General features: G+C 49.3%; 1 protein-coding gene across 3 annotated transcripts in view; it reads right to left on the reverse strand.

Annotated features, from left to right (window-relative positions):
- The window catches only part of GOLGA7B (golgin A7 family member B), a 43404-nt gene that overhangs the window by 4337 nt on the left and 22424 nt on the right, over positions 1-16643 (reverse strand). The window contains exons 1-3 of one of the 3 annotated variants that reach the window (XM_045197473.3): positions 9161-9579; positions 2056-2133; positions 1784-1909 (exon numbers count right to left, since the gene is read on the reverse strand). In XM_045197473.3, the coding sequence (XP_045053408.1) occupies positions 1784-1909; positions 2056-2133; positions 9161-9172 (216 nt within the window). In that variant the 5' untranslated portion in view covers positions 9173-9579. Of the gene's footprint in view, positions 1-1783; positions 1910-2055; positions 2134-9160; positions 9580-16643 lie in introns of those variants that run through there. The other 2 variants (XM_024563228.4, XM_053922124.1) reach the window with 2 other exon arrangements.

A 16643-nucleotide genomic window follows, 5' to 3' on the forward strand; every position in this document is an offset into this window, starting at 1 on the left:
CATAATAGCTAATATTTACTGAGCACTTTGTATTTGGTGGGCATTCTTTTTTATACACTCTGCCTTTAACCCTCATTACAATCCTATCAGTGAAGTAGGATTATCATCCCCTGTCACAAGTGAGGATGACCAAGCTCTGCTCTGTGGTCCAGGCAGCCATCATCTCCGGTCTCCCTGCCCCCAGCCCAGCCAAGCAAGCCTGCTGGTCAGATCAGGTTACAGCTCTGATAGAGAGCTTCGCAAGTCTTCCCATCTAGTGCCCTATAAGATCTGGGAAGGCCTTTCCATGCCTGGCCCTGTGTCCCCACTGAGCCCATCTTCCCCACCCCTCCTCACTCTGACCCCACTTTACCACACGGACCACGCCACTGCTGTCTCCTGAAAATGACACCTGTCCTCTGTGCCTACAGTCTGCTGCTGCAACACACCTCCCCAGGCCCCCCACTGTCCCCCTGCTCCCTCACCCCTTACTTCCCTCAGGTTTCCCTTACACAACATGCCGCCCCAACCATTCCTTATCCTTAGCTCTCTCTGTCCGCCTTGACCTCCTTCCTTATTTTTCTAGTATTTGTCGTCTACAGTCATACCACCCTGAACGCGCCGATCTCATCTAGTATTTGTCACCACCTGAGCTACTATATATATACTTGGGGTTTTTTTATTTTTTGTACATTCTAAACATAAACTTCATGAGTTTGCACCTATCTCCAGTGCCTATTACATGGGAGGCGCTCCATAAATACTTGCTGAGTGCTGAATGGACTTGTCCGAGGCTACACAGCTCTGGCCCGGTCTGCTCTCTTCCCCATGAAGCCTTGCACTGGACAGCCTGGGCTGGAAGGTCGTGTGCCAAACCCAGCAGGTATCAGAGTGTCTGTCGCCCCATCTTTATACTCTTCAGAGCCCCCTGTTCCCTGCTCACTCCCACAGGATCAGAACTGCCCATCACACAGGTTAGGGAACTCCCAGCCTGCACAGGAGAAAATCTCTCCCCACGAATAGTCAGAAGCATTCTGCCATCTGGCCCTTGACTTAAGTCCTGCACTCTACCCTAGGGATCATCCACCCCAAAGAGCAGGCAGGCAAAGACAAGGAGACCCACATGGCTCCCCCAAAGCTGGTTAGGAGGTCAGATCAGCAGAAGCCAGGCCTGCTCTGCCTTCCCAGATGCCTTTAGACCTGCCTGGACTCCTGAGAGAAAGGATCAGGGTCTGCCCTCTGCCCTCGCCCAAACCCAGGCCAGTTCCATGGCAGCCTGGGATGGAGGCTACATATACCCCAGAACTAGGAGCAAAACCCAGCAGAAAAAGCTGATGCCTTGCAAGGGGCCAGTGGCCCCTGAGCCACACAGGAAGCTGTGTCTGGAGGGAGGGGCTAGGAGGAAAGGCCTCAGGTGATGGCCTGGACATCAGGGTTTTTAAGGCTCCCCAGAAAATACTAACACGGGGTTGAGAACTCTGCTCAAAAGTGGAGATTCCTGATCCCAAGCCAAAAACCTGAGCCAGCATCTCTGATGACACCTAATATCACCCAAAAGGACTCAGGAATGTATGTTTGCTCAACAAGTTCTCCACGTGATCCTCATGCAGCTGAAACCGGAGAGCTGCTGGGCTAGAGAACGTCTGTGGTTTCTCCGGTTCTAACTTTCAATGAGGCGACAGCAAGACCATGTTAAGGATGTTTCTTAATTCTCCCACGTGAAGTAGCTGAACAAGTAACTCTTGAATAAGCGCCCCCGCTCCATTGCAGCCTGTGTTCCAGGTTTAGGAAAAGACATCCTTACCCGGCTGTCCAGCTCCGGGGGGAATTTAGTTTGGAACTGGCAGATGGTCCCATCACTGTAGTCTCTCTGGATAAAGACCTTGGTGGCCAGGGATGCACTTCGCCGGAGCTCCTGCAGATTGTGCACCTGCGGAGACATAGAGAACACACCTGACTGGGGTGGCTGGCCCTCCTTCCGGTTTGTCCAAGATTGAGGGGCTTGGGGGAACATGGGTCTTTCGGCGCTAAAATCAGGAAAGTTTCTAGCAAACCGGGACAAGTCGGGCCCCCTACTTGTGCTCCAGGAAGGTGTTCAGGAAGCAGGACTGTAGAGTTTACCCCTGCAGATGCCTCGAGTGATCCCAGAGAAACCTAGAAAAAGCCAGAAGCAGGGCCAAAACTGAGACAAAACGAGAGGTTCTGGAATAATCAACAGAGTCAGAAACAAATTTTCACTAGAGGAAAGGACTTCCAGGTGGCTGACCCAAATCCTTCTTTCTGCCCCTCTCCCTCTCTCTCTCTGTCTCTCTCTCACTCACTCACACACCCCCTCTCCCTCTCTCTCTCTGTCTCTCTCTCACTCACTCACACACACACACGGTGGGGCCTTCCATACTTTCATTCATATTCATTCAGCAAGTATCAAACATTCAGGACTTGACTTAGGAAACCCAGCACCGAACAAGACCAAGGTCTCAAACCCTGAGTGGAGATTACAGCAGGGCTGGGAGAGGGGGTAGAGAAATATCTGATGTGCCCATGAACTCGGAGGGAGATTCAGATTCAGGCCAAGTTACGGCCCAGGTAGGAGAGCACCAGGGATGGTTTTTATGCCCAGCATTTCTCACCATGCATTAGAAGAGACCCTCACATGTCCAAGCCCCAGAGAAAATTGTGGATAAAGTGGGCCGAAGCCAGGCATGGAAGAAATTCCCTGCCCTGGTAGGGAGGAGGGGAGTGACTCCTGTCTCCTGTCCACACACCTGCAGACTTGACATTGACACAGACGTGGGTTCAATTCCACAAAAGAACAGGGCCGCTTTCTTCTACTTCCAGCCTCACTTGTCTACGTTCCAGCAAGCAACCCACTGGGTGAAATATGCCAGACATTAGAACCACGTGGAGACCAAGCCCCAAAGGCAGTGAACACACAGCCAGTTCATTTTGTGTAATTAAGGTGAATCCATTCAGTCACTCAGCTTTCATTTATGGAGTCCCTACTATCACCAGGCTGTAAGGGATACAGAGCAGAAGACAGTCTGTGAGCTCCAGGGAGGAAGACAAGTAAATAAATAATGAATTTGACTGTGATAAATGCTACAGAGAAGTAACATCTTACCCAGAAGCACTGACTCAGAAAGGCTTCCTGAGGTCTGTGTTGAGTCATAAAGGAAGGCCAGGAGTTACCAGTGGCAGGGGCAAGGGTGGGGGTAGGAGGGAACAGGGAGTAAGAGGCAACTCAGACAGAAGGAGAAGCTTGTGCAAAGTAATAAAGACAGCAGAGAAGGCGGTCTACTCAAATGACTAGAGGCAGATTTCAGCAAGAATGGAGTTGGTTGGCAAATCAGAGAAGAACACCGGGAATGGGATAGAGGACAATCAGATCAAAAATTACTGGAAGGTTTGTGGAAGAGAGGATTTAAGATAGAAAAATGTTACTTAAAAGCTGGGGAAAGAATAAGTAATGAGAGAAAGATTATCATTATGGTAGCAGCAGCGGATCATTGGTGGATCAAGGTCCTGAACAGATACAAAGCAGAGACCGACCACCATACAAGACCTTCCTAACCCAGGTGGCCCCCGCTCTGCCTGAGAGATGTGATCCCCAAGTGTTGTGTTTGGATTAAATAATGCCGTGATTTTCAGCTGTTTTCATCTCATGGCACACATAAACTAACCGCTAAAATTCTGCAGTATGCCAAAAAATATATTTTTTGCCAATCAGACAAAAAATATGTATAACTTTGATTCATTCACACTAGATAGCTATTGTGTTGGCTGTTGTCATTTTTTTCTTTGACAATCTAAGGGCAAAGAGGTCAGTGTCCCTGACTGAATAGTCAGATATTACGTCTTTTAAAAATTCTGGCAGCACACCATGGTGCCTCTTGTGGCACAGCAGTACAAAATTGCTGAAATAATGTATAAGTGTTCCTCTGGTCTTAATAGTTCTTGATCCCTCTAGTTAAGGTTTCAATTGAGAAAGTCCCCTTGACATCTGCTAGGATCCGATGATAACTTTGAACAATAAAGAATGCTTTGTTAATATAAATAAGTTACTCATCATTGTGTCTGTCTGGTTAAGGTTTTATACTGTTTTGGTTTTTTATTTTCAAAAGAAAAAGAAGGGGCTGTGACCTTCCTCTGCCCTTCTAAACCAACTGACATGAGCCAGTCCATCTTGAGGATGGATTCCCCTAGCCGAGGAAGGATCATGCTGGGAAGCGAGCATGGCTGGGGTGGAGGCTAGGTGGAGGGATCTTTGTAGTAGTCCAGGGGAAATCTAAAGTGGATCTAACTCCAGAACAAAAAGTGATGGTGAGAATGGAAAGGAAAGGAAAGAACAGTGCTTCAGCCATTCTGACATGGACTCATCTTCCTCCCTTCCAACATCCTCCTTGTCTGAATTCACACACATGCCCTGGGAGCCACCATGAAGGTATGTGTCTCCAATGACTGGCTAGCTGTTGACCACAGCCACCTCTTCTTCCTAGGCACCCAGATCGATTAATTCTCAGCCTCCCTTGCAGCTAGGTGTGACCACGTGACTAAATGAAATGTGAGTGGAAGTGATAAATGGCATTTATAGGCTTGGCTCATAAGAACCAGCCACTCCTCTGTGATCATTCCCCTCCCACAGAAAGCAAGGGAGATGTGTTGGAGATGGTGGAACCTCAAGTTGGAAAGAGCTTGGGTCCCTACATCATGGCCTGGAGGAGATCCACCCACTGGCTGATGGGGAACACCTGTCTGGGACTTTACTGAGTGGGAAACAAACTTCTGTTACATTATTCCATTCAGACTTTAGGGTGCTACCTTGCATAATGCAGTGCTATTTACTCTTGGCTTTTACCCACAGGTTCTCAAAATAGCCACAGTGGGAGGGGCCAACACCCTTGCCAGCCCTAACGTTATCCTGAGCCTTAAGGACGCGGTCCTGACTCTGGGTGACCAGGGATCTCCTTTCCTCCATGGACAGTGTTTGTGGGGCCTTGAGGAGCTGAACTCCTAGAGGACAGAATCGGATACACTCTATATGCCAGAGCCTTAGTTTCCCAGACCTACTTAGAGCATGCCCGTCACAGACTCATCTGTGGTTAGTGAGGGGGAGGGTCTAAGGCAAGGCCAGATCCCCTGGCTCTCTCCATCCCTGGGGGCTCAGTTGTGAAGTACCAAAAAGCTCTGGTGGCAAGATGGACCACTGACCTAGGAGCAGGAAACCTGGTGCAAAGCCTTCCCTTCTCCGGGCCTCCATTTCTTCAACTAGAAACTGAAGATGTTGGAAACATGTAATTGGTAAAGCCTTTTCCCGCTCTGACATTCTAGAGGCCTCATCAGGGATTATGAATGCAAATGTGAATTCACAGGGACTACACAGGAAGTGGGCCAGGTGGGGACTGTGGCTAACTAGAGAACTCATGTCCTGTCTCAAGAAAACACCCAGTCGTTGCCATGTGAGAATGTATGCCCCGGTTGCGATTCTGATTTTTAAAGAAAAACTATAAATCCAGATTCTCTTACTATCAAATATCCTGATTTTTAAATGTTTCCAATAAGTTTTGTTTTTTTTTACATTTATAAGCACTAAGCATACCTGTGAATCAGATTCATTCCTAAAGCTGCCAGTTTAGGACTTCTGAATAAGGAATCCCATGGCAGGGGGCCATGTGATTGGACCAGAGCTACAGCCAGATGCCCCGCCACTTGCCAGCTACTTAGCTTTCAGGAAGCTGGCAGGGGGGTTTATCCAAGATCATGATGCTCTGGAAACCCAGAAGAGGATCCCAGAACATGCACACACCTCTCCCAGAGGTCACAGCTTCTGTGTCTGCCCTGGGTGGTTCCCCCGGGGCACTGACCCAGACACCTGGGCTTCTCATCCACCTCTCACCTTCCTCATCCCTCCCCTCTTTCTCGTCACTTCCCCAGACCAGCTGGCAGCAGACTAAGGATAGGACCAAGGGGCATTTCATAAAGAAGAAAGAGAATATCAATGGTGAGATCTGCTGTTACCTACTTTCAAACTGCAGTGTGATAGAGAGGGAGGGGGAGGCTGCCTGGAGAGTGGGTACCCCAGGTCAAACATTTAGGGCCTGTACACCCAATAGAGTCGACCTGGCGGAGGTGGGAAGAAGCAAGCACTGGAGCGCAGATGAGCATTCCCAGGCCTGGTCTGCCCTAGACACACAGGAGGCCCCTCCTAGCCCACATCTCCATCCTCATTAAAAACAGCTAATTCCAGAGGCTTTTGAGACTCAACTTGTGAATCAGGAGATGCAGCTGATGAGCCAACATTGTGCTCCCTGCTTGGCCAGGCTGTGAAGGAGGAGTGAGGATCATGAGTCATAGGCAGCCAAGCCAGGCCTCAGGATGGAAACCTGGGCACAGGGTCTCCCTGCTTCTCAGATGACAGGAGAGCCCAAGCCTGACCCTCTGTCTGTTGGTTGTTACTTCCATGACTCAGATCAAACCTGCAAATACCCTGCTTGGACAGTGCTACTTGGATGCATTTTAAAATGTCCGAGGTGCCAAACTCCTCCTTTTGGAGAAGCCTTTGCCAGCCAGGCATTTCCTAGCTGTCCTGGGCCATCTGGGCAGACCCTGCTCCCAGTGACACACATTCTCAGAGGTTTGTTGCTCAGGAAATGGGCTCATTACAGTTTTCCAAATGAGGTCAGTGTATCACTCAGGAGGCTTCCCCCTCCTCTGAGTTCCTTACACATACCCTCCCCCAATGCTGACTCCTAAACAGAAATTAGGGAGCAAAGCATCCAGTTTCCTGCCTTCCATCCAGGGATCCAGGAACATCCAATCTGTCTTAACTCTCTCTTGCTCTCTTTCTCACTGTCCTCTCCCTCCCTCTCTCTTTTCCTCCCTTCCCCTCTCCTCCCCTCAAAACATCTTCTGTCAGAGCTAAGGACTTCACATTCAGAATCCTAAGAGAATGGCCACAGGAGCTTGGCATGAGGTTTTCCTTCTCCCAACAGGTTTTTCCTGGTAATCCTAATTCATTCCCAACATTAAAAACAGCCTGGGGAGAATGACTCACTCTGCAGCCCAGATAATGCGCGCGTCCTATGCCTTGGCAGAGCTAAGGCTTCCTCCCTCCATGAGAGTCCATCCGAGGCAAAATTGGGAACTGGGCCATGTTGGTCCTCAGCTCCCCATCTCTTCTGAGCATTCCTCTGTCCTCTACCCTCCCGCTGACCCAGCCAGGCCAGTCCCCACACTCCAGCCATTCCTGAACTCCCTTTGCGCCCCTCCCACATCAAAGCTTCAGGTCAAGACCCCTAGTGCTCTCCTCTCTATTGGGTAACACAACAGGCTACAGCCAAAAAATCACCCGCCATGGAGGCAGAAGACTCAAGTTCTAGTCCTGGCCCCACTAATTTTTAGCCATACTTTTTTTTGATACCTCTCAGCACTCCAGTTACATCATCTTTAAAATGAGATAATGATGCCTTCCTTGGCTCCTTCACAGGGCAAGCTTCTGAGCCTCTGTTGTTTCATCTGTTAATTAAGGATAATAATACCATCCCTTGCCCACTTCACAGGGTTGCTCTAAGACTCAAAGGAAATCACGCATGTGATATTGCTTTGAACACAGGAAGGTGCTAGAGTCACAGAAGCGAGATGAGCAGAGCCTCTCCCTGGGCAGACTCACACATGCCTAACAGCAGCCTCTTGGAAACATTGCCTCGACCTAGAGATGTGAGGCTGCTGGTTGGAATCTGGGAAGCTTAGGAGACCTGAGAGGGAGATATGCTGGGACAGGTGGGCCTCTTGGAATCTGTCAGATCACATCACAAATGTAGCTGTCTTCTCTGCCCACTCCGCTGGCCCAACAGTGCCCATGTGGCTGAAGTTTCCTTCCTGCCGAACACCAGCAGCCTCTGCTGCAGTCTGGCAGCCCCATCTGGAAGGTGACCAGCTCCTTGGCCATCTCTCCTTTGTTCTTCCTGCTCTTCCCAGTGTCTTTGGCACTTTCTGAGCACTCTGCATCCCTCCACCCTAGAAACCAAGCTCCATGGGTTTGTTTAGGGCTTGCCCCTCACAGGGTGCTGGGAGCAAGCTTCCTAGCTAACACTGTGCTTGCCAGAAAGCCCAGGAATGCCAAGCAGCTGCACCTTGTCCTGTGGTGGCGAGGACAGCAGAATAACAACAATAACACTTAGTATTGATGTCACACTGCTCACCAGGATGCCCAGAGGCACAGAATCATTCAAAAGCCTCTGCTGTCTCCATGGTTTGTGTTCCAGCTGTGTTGTAAATGGGGAGACACCATAAAAGAAGTCAACATCAGAACCAGGGAGACACTGGTGTCCTGGGTTCCACTCCAAAAATTCAAAGGAAGAAACTTTCAGCTCTCCTGCTGACATGCTGTGTGAGTATCAAGTAGATCCTCCCCTTCTCCATGTGTTAGCTTTACCACTTATTAAGTAGGAACACAAAGAGCTCCATTGCCCTCATGAAACGAGAGGGTAGAGAAGGTAATTCCTGATCTCTTAAGCATTGCACATAGATTCTGCCCTGAGCCAACCAGTCCCCTGGCTCAGCTTTTAAGCCCCTTGAAGGTGGCACATCTATAGGTACACCCTGAAGAAGGCAGCCCCTCCCATCAGACACAGGAGAAACGTGGACACCGTGGTACAGGAAACTCTAGTGAGGTGAAAAAGCAAGTAAGTGTGCAAAAGCAGGGCTCAGACCAGGCAGCTCATTAGAACCAACCATTGGGGTTTTGGCCTGAGGATTCCTTGTCTCCCCCTGGCCCCCGAAGGAAATGCTGATATGGGGGTAGGTCTGTCATCCCTTGGCCAGGTTTTGGGGCTCAGAAGCAGATGGATGCATGCATAGCAACAGCAGTCGGCTGCATTCCCTCTCCTAGGCTCATTTCCAAACCCCCAGGGAAGTGGTTTCAGGACTTGCAGTCTAGGGGAGAGGGAAACCCCAGCTAAAGCCCAGAAGCGACCCTGGCGCTCGTGCCAACAAGTGGCACGGACAGCTTCGGGACTCCAATGGGGAAGGCTGACACGCCAGGGGCCCCTCTCTTCCACTCTGCTGCTGCCCCATCCACCACCCTTCCCCTCCAGACCCACCCCAGAAAACCACCTCGCCCCCCCCACCCCACCCCCGTCATCCGTTCCCGGCCAGCAGTCGGGCACGGGTGCTCGCCCCCTACCTCGGTGGCCATATTCTGAGGGCGCTGACCACTCCAAGCCGGCTGAGGGGCTGGTCTAGGGGGTCTGTCAGCGGAGCTGACTCGGGCCGGGAACCCGGTGCGCTGTCCGTGGTTCTGACAGGGACGCCTCCGGCCCGGGCGCCCTTGGGCAGGCGGCCCGGCGGGCCCCTAAGTCCTGGGTCCGGCCGCTGTGCTGTCCGCGGTGCTGACGCGGGCGAGGTGAGGCCGCGCCCGAGGCTGTTCACCGCCGGGTCGCCGGCTGCCGCCGCTCCTGCAGGCAACGGCCGGGTTTCTGTTCGACAGCGGCAGCGGGGGAGGCGGGGCCAGGCGCCTCCGCAGACCCGGAGGGGGAGGCGGCGGCCCCCAGACTCCCGCGCCGGGCTGCCCGAGAGGAGCCCCGCCCGCGGCCAGAGGCTCCGCTCGCGCCGCCGGGAGGCTCCGCCTCCCCTGCCGGCCCCGCCCCCAGCGAGAGCGCCACGAGCTCCCCGCCTCTCCCGCCGGCCCCGCCCCCAGGGAGAGCGCCGCGAGCTGTGCGCTCGCTCCGCACAGGCTGCCTCAGGGGGCTGATGGACGCCCGCCCAGGAGCGGGACAGAGGACAGGGCTGAAGCCCGACAGCCCAGCCCGCGGGGGCCGGGGTCCTTCACCCGTTGGTCCTGGACTCTACCTTTCCCACACCCTTCCCCTGTGGCCCCTCCCCCACCGCTGCCTCTTCCGGATTGCGGTCTCCACCGCCAAGCCCCTCTCCCCAGAAGTGCACGCACGAACCCTCTTCTCCCGTTCTCTCCTCTTCCTTGTCTTGAACCCTATTAGCTAGAGGAGGATGCTGCGGACCGCAGAGAATCATTTCTGTTCTCTTAAAACGTTTCCGCGGCTCGTCCCCTGACACCCCGGGGTCCCTTCCTGCGGGGAGTTCCGGAATTGGCGCCGGGTCTCCCCGCCGCCCCTCCCGGCCCGGCCCCGCCCCCCGGCTCTCTCCCCCGCGGCCGCGGAGTTGGCACACACCGCACCGCCACTCAGAAGCCGCGCGCCGACGGTGCCAAGCCGGCCCGCCCACCCTCCGAGGAAGACAGGTCTGCTCTGCCGTTGCCTTTACATTTTCGGCCTCACCCCTTCCAACCGGATGACCTCTTTGCTTCGTAAACAAAAAGGAAACACCAGCGCAGGTGCCTTTTCCCACGCCTGTAATGCCCCTCGTGTCTTTGGGGGAAGCTGGGCGTGCTCCCCTGCCGCCCCGGGGTGGGCAGCGGCGGCCCACAGGAAGGCAGGGCCGGGCGCCGGGGCCGCTGGGTTCTGACTCCCGCTTCGCCGGCCGGCTGACCTGCCTGAGGCAAATGCTTTTTTCTGTAAAGCATTTACCCCTGAGCCTTTTTCTGTAAAACGTGCTGGACTAAAGGAGACTATTTCCAGGGTTCGTTTTTTTCCCTTCAACCTTGTATTCTGAAATTTTCAAACGTACAGAAAAGTTGAACGAATACTACGGTAAACTATAGGGTCCTCCTAGCTTCAACATTAACATTTCACCGCGTTGCCTGATAGACGGAGGGACAGAGGATGTTTGACTAGATCACTAGACAGTGACAGACGTTGGGGGGCTTTATTCTTAAGAACTTCCCCAGGCATCTCCTAAGAATAAGGGCGTCTTCCTGCCTAATCATAGTATTATTGCCACACCTTTAAAGATTTCATATGGTCTAATAGTCTCAGGTAGATTATCGCCCCTAAGACACATTAATAGCAATGGCCCTCCCCTCAAAACTCCCCCAGAACTTTTCATGTTTAATAGCTACCATGTATTGAGCACTTACCACGCACCAGACCGTGTGCTCTGTGCCTTCCGTGTATTACCGAATGTAAGCCTCACAGTTATTCTTTGAATTAAACAGACTGTTGAATTATGAGTTATTTAATAAGTAAATGAATTATGTAATGATAAATAATCCAATGAATTATTATTGATTATTACCACTTTACAAAAGAGGAAACAGTATGTTGCCCATGGTCATGTGACTCGTGAGGACCGGAGGCAGGAGGCACAGAGGCAGCCAAGCCCCAGGACCCCTGCGGCTGGTGCTCCCGCCCGCACTGCCTCCCTCCACCTTCTTGTAGACCCTAAACTGGCAGAGCAGTAACCACACCTCAGACTGCCTATTTCACAGACGAACTCCCTGAGTCCCCGAGGATAAGGGACAGGCCAAAGTGGTTAAAGGCAGATGTTCCGTCCCTCCTTAGAGTGTGGCAAATTATTTGGCATCAGGGAGCAACCTGAACATAAGTGTGAATCTCATGGTGGTCACTGGTAATAAATAAATGCATAACCTGACCATCTCTATGTATCACTCTCTCGGTTCCTTACACTGGGTTTTGATCATATTTATTAGACAACCATCTGGAAACCACTCTCTTCGCCTGATGACAAGAGACCTGGATGAGTTACTCAACAAATCCATTCATTCAGCGTTCATTTGTCAGATTCTTACTATGTATCAGGCACTCTTCTAGGAGCTTGGAATACAGCAATGACTAAATGCACAAAGACTGTATTCTTACTGAACTCACATATTAATTAGTTTAACTATTACAGATTAGCAAACTGTATAAAATATGTCCAGGTACGACCATTGCTAGGAAGAAAAGTAAAACATAGAAATGAGAGAGTGTGCGTGTGTGACAGCAGAGGGGTTATTTTAGAAAGAACAGCCAAATCTCTTTTGATAAGGTGAAAGTTGGACGGAGGCCTGAAGGAAGTAAGATAATTTAACTTGCAGATACCGGAGGAAAGAGTGATAAGGATTAGAGGACAGAGTACAAGGGCCCTGAGGCAGGAGTGGGTTCAGCATCTTCAAAGAATAGTGAGGAAACTAGTAGCTAGACTTTTGTGAGCAAGGAGAAGAGAGATGGGAGCTGAGATCACAGAGGCAGCAGAAGCCAGGTCTCAAAGGGCTTGTCAGCCTTGATGAGGATTTAGGATTTTATTCAGCAAAGGAGATGGCAAGCCTTAAAAGATTTAAAGTAGAGGCATAGCATTATCTAATTGCTTTTTTCTTTTTTTAAGATTACTCTGGATGCCAGGGTTGGGGAAGGCAAGAATAGAAGCAGTAAGACCAATTAGAAGGCTGATAGGCAAGATATGGTGGTGGCTTAGACTAGAGTGGAGGTGGTGAGAAGCGGCCATACTGTAGATATAATTTGAAGGAAATGCTGACAGGATCTATGGATAGATCGGGGATGTTGTATAAAAGAGACTCAAAGGTGATTCTAAGTTTTGAAATCTGAGCCACTGAAAGCAGGAGTTGCCATTTACCGAGCAGGGAAGACTAAGGGCTGAGTAGGGATGGAGAATACAGAGTTTTGGATGTGTTTAGTTGATTTAGGATTGAAGCTAGATATGCACATTATACATCTAAGTAGAGTAGGCATGTGAGGTTTAGGGGAGAGGTAGAGGATTGGAACTATAACTCAGGAGTCGTCAGGATGTGGATGAAATGTAAAACCATGGGATGCAATGAGATCAGCTAGAGAGTGGGTAGAACTAGAAAAATTGTCCAAAAACTGATCCTGGGCACTATGTTACTTACAAGCTGGGGAGACCAAAGGGGACTGAGAGGAGTGGCCAGTGAAGTAGGAGGAGACCCAAAAGAGTGATGTCCTGGGGCCAAGCCAGACACCTGGTAACAGAGCCTTACCCGCTGCACTAAGTGTCACTCACATGTAGAATAAGATGAGGACTGAAAAATGACCATTGAACTTGACAGTGTCTACAAAAGAATATCCCGCCTAAGAAAGTCTTATAAGAGTTTATTTTATGACAATTACAGGAAACAAAATCTCAACTAATTGAGAAAATGCTCTGCAAAATGGCAGTTTAGCAGCTTATTTTATATATTAGAATCAAAGGAGGAAACCTAGGAATGATTACATGAAATGCACTGGTGGTAGATTAAGGAGGCAGGAGAAAGAGAAGCAGAGAAATCTCTGAGATTGGATAAAAATCAATATAGGGAGACATATGCTTCTTTTACATTGGTGGGTATAGGACAGTTAAGATTTACAGTACAGAGAGATGGTATGTGAGCAACAAGGTAACAATGTGCTCTCATGCTCTGGTGCTGTGCCTTTGAGGGGTCTGGAAAGAAAATTACTCTGACATTTCAAAGGTATGTTATCTTAGATGCTCAAAGACAATAGATGATCTCAAAAGTAAAGACTGACTTTTGTCAAGGAAGCTACAGGCCTAGGAAGTGAATACCCACCATGACCCATTTTAGTTAGAGATTTTTATGTTCAGACCACACTATGTGGTTATTTTCCATCTCTGGGTTTGTAAGGCCACCATGTGGGCCTCCCCTGAGCTTGCCAGTTTTAGTACGTGTCCCCTTTCTGACTACAGCAGCAACAAGGTCCCTGGTGATCCTGATAAGAGCTGTTTTAGTGGAGAGTGAGGATGAGATCTTGATTACAGTAGATTTGAGTTAGAATGGAGAAGAGGAAGCAGAGATACTGAGAGTGTGGACAACTCTTTAGAGGCATTTTGCTGTAAAAGGAGCAGAATGGCATGGCAGCTTGAGGGAGAAGTAGGAGCCAGGCAGGCTCTCTTAAGATAGGAGACATCAGAGTTTGTTTGAATGCTGATAGGAATAATCAAGTGTAGAGGGAAACATTGATAGGTTGGCAGAGGATGGGATTCAAGGCAAACGTGGAGGCATCAAAGTGGGGATGGCTTTGGAGAGATGCACAGATAATTTTCCACCATGATACCATGGAAGAAGCAGAATAAATGGCCAGGGATGTGAGTTAGGAGGTTTGGTAGTATAAGCAAAGACCTGAGCTCTCTCTACTCCTTACTCTGCTTCAACTAGCCAGAGATTGCATGCATCATGACCTTCCTTGGTAAGTACATTCAGCCGACATGGAAAGCTTGCCATGTGCCAAGCAGGGTGCCAGCACTTTCCTGTGTCACCCAAAGAGAGTTCTCCCGCTTGTAAGTGAAATGACAAAGCCAAGACTCAAGAGAGAACCTTGAGATCATCCACACAAAGATGAATGGTCCCTTTTAAAATCCAGCACCTCTGACTGGAAAGAGATTTTATCACCACATTGCCTCCAGGGTTGTTATAATAATTTCAACAGACCTTGAGGCTTGGAGGCATCAAAGTGGACACCGTGCAGAAAGGTCCACATGTAGGGTGGGGAGAGTTTCATGCCCTGCTGACTCAGGCTGTGATGGGATGCTACAGGATGGAATGTTCCCACACTCTAGTCATTGGGACTTTAAGTTTTTAGGCAGGAGATGTTGAGATTTAATCTGACTAATCATTATTACCCAGCTGCCTTGGGGCCAACCAGTTGAATACAAGAGACTGGCTCTTTGATGTTTTTGTTATAAATTAATGAGTTCGCCCACATAATAACATCAAAGAAGATCCACTAACGAATTTGCCGTTATCATTTGCCAATCTACGACTGCGTTGGAAAGTCTCCACTGCCACCCCCCAAAAAAGGACCACAGCCAGAGAAAGAAACCAACTGAAAGACTTGGAAATCATGATATCTGGAAAGAGATGAGAGAAAAATGAAACCTGCAAAATGCAGAGCAGACAGGGAAAAGCTAGCAAATCTCAGAGAAATGAAAGAAATCAGCGGAGCCAGGGACATTCTCAGCACTTGGTTCTGGAAGAAAAACAGTTGTATGAATGCTTGAGGGGGAAACTGTGGTCTGGAAAGTGAAATGGTGTCATCTCAGAGCCCCTTGCGGGGATCAGGAAGAAGTGTGTGGTAGGAAACAGTGTCCCTGGAGTCAGACAGAGGACACTAGGTTTCAACCTCCGGCTCTGATATTTACTATGTAAATACAAGTCTCAGTCTCTCAGAGCTTCCGTTCTCTCTGATGGATAAAATGGTGACAATAATTCTCCCTCCCCGATAGGAGCCCTCCAAGCTTTCTCTGGGTGTTACCTTACTTTTCCAAACCTGGTCTTTCAAGAGGAAAACAGGAAAAGATTTATGGGGATTGCTGGAGGTATTCCCACAGTGACATTTCTTTCCGGCCCAGCAAGATTTCCAGAAACACAGAAAAGATCAGCAAACTTGCTTCATTTAGCTCAGTGAACAGTTCTTGAACATCTACTGTATGCTAAAGAGAAAGATGGCCATGGGATGTTCCCAACTCTCCAAAAAAATACCAAAATATATCAAGTGATGACCAGGCTCTGTGATAAGTGCTAAGGTGGAGCTAGTTGCCTCAGAGCTGGGATCCAGAAAAAGTTTTACAACTGCATGGCATTTGAGTTTGGACTTCAAGGACTAGTGTCACATGCCCAGACAGCAGATAAAGAGGCAGACATGCAAAGCCAAGAAGGCATGAAAGTTGCCTGGAGGCAGGCAAGGCAGAGGCTGGTGCACTGGGATATCCCACATTTGAGTAAGAATAAGCCAGGAGGAACCTCAGAGTGGGGCGGGTGGGGGGGGGGGAGGCCTATCAACTCAGAGTTCCATCATGGGGAAATAAAGCCTCAGACCTCTGCCTGTAAAAACCTATGGGGGTTATGGGGGTTGTGGTGGTGGGAGAAACTCCAAGTCTCACAGGAGATTCTGTTGGAGGGGCCCACCCACCTGGGAATCAGTGCCTGAAAGGGCACAGTCTGCTTGTGGGAAGCAAAGTGACTGAGAGTGGGGCAAGAGCTGAGCAAGCAGCATTGTTTTCTCTCTGACACATTCCCCACGTGCAGTGCCACAACACAGCAAAGACGGTTGTCCCACCCTGGCAAATACCTAAGGCTCTGCCCCTTACAACATAGCAGGTGCACCGAGACAAAGAAATATGGCCCAAATGAAAGAACAGATCAAAACTCCAGAAAAAAAAACTAAGCAACAAGGAGATAAACAACCTATCAGATGCAGAGTTCAAAACACTAATAATCAGGATGCTCACAGAAATGAGTGAGTACAGACACAGAATATAGGAAGAAGTGAAGGCTATGCAAAATTAAATAAAGAAGAATATACAGGGAACCAACAGTGAATGGAAGGAAACTGGGAATCAAATCAAAGATTTGGAACAGAAGGAAGAAATAAACATTCAACCAGAACAGGATGAAGAAAACAAGAATTTTAAAAAATGAGAGGCTTAGGAACCTCTGGGACATCTTTAAACATTCCAATATCTGAATTATAGGGGTGCCAGAAGGAGAAGAGGGAGAGTAAGAAATTGAAAACTTATTTGAACAAATAATGAAGGAAAACTTCCCCAACTCTGGCAAAGGAACTAGACATGCAAGTCCAGGAAGCTCAGACAGTCCCAAAGAAGTTGGATCCAAAGAGAAACACACCAAGACACATCATAATTAAATTACCCAAGATTAAAGATAAGGAGAGAATCTTAAAAGCAGCAAGAGAAAAGGAGAGTTACTTACAAAGGAGTTCCCATAAGGCTATCAGCTGATTTCTCAAAAGAGACCTTACAAGCAAGAAGGGGCTGGATAGAAG

The sequence above is a fragment of the Desmodus rotundus genome, chromosome 4, assembly GCF_022682495.2.
Source record: "Desmodus rotundus isolate HL8 chromosome 4, HLdesRot8A.1, whole genome shotgun sequence".
Classification (NCBI taxonomy): domain Eukaryota; kingdom Metazoa; phylum Chordata; class Mammalia; order Chiroptera; family Phyllostomidae; genus Desmodus; species Desmodus rotundus.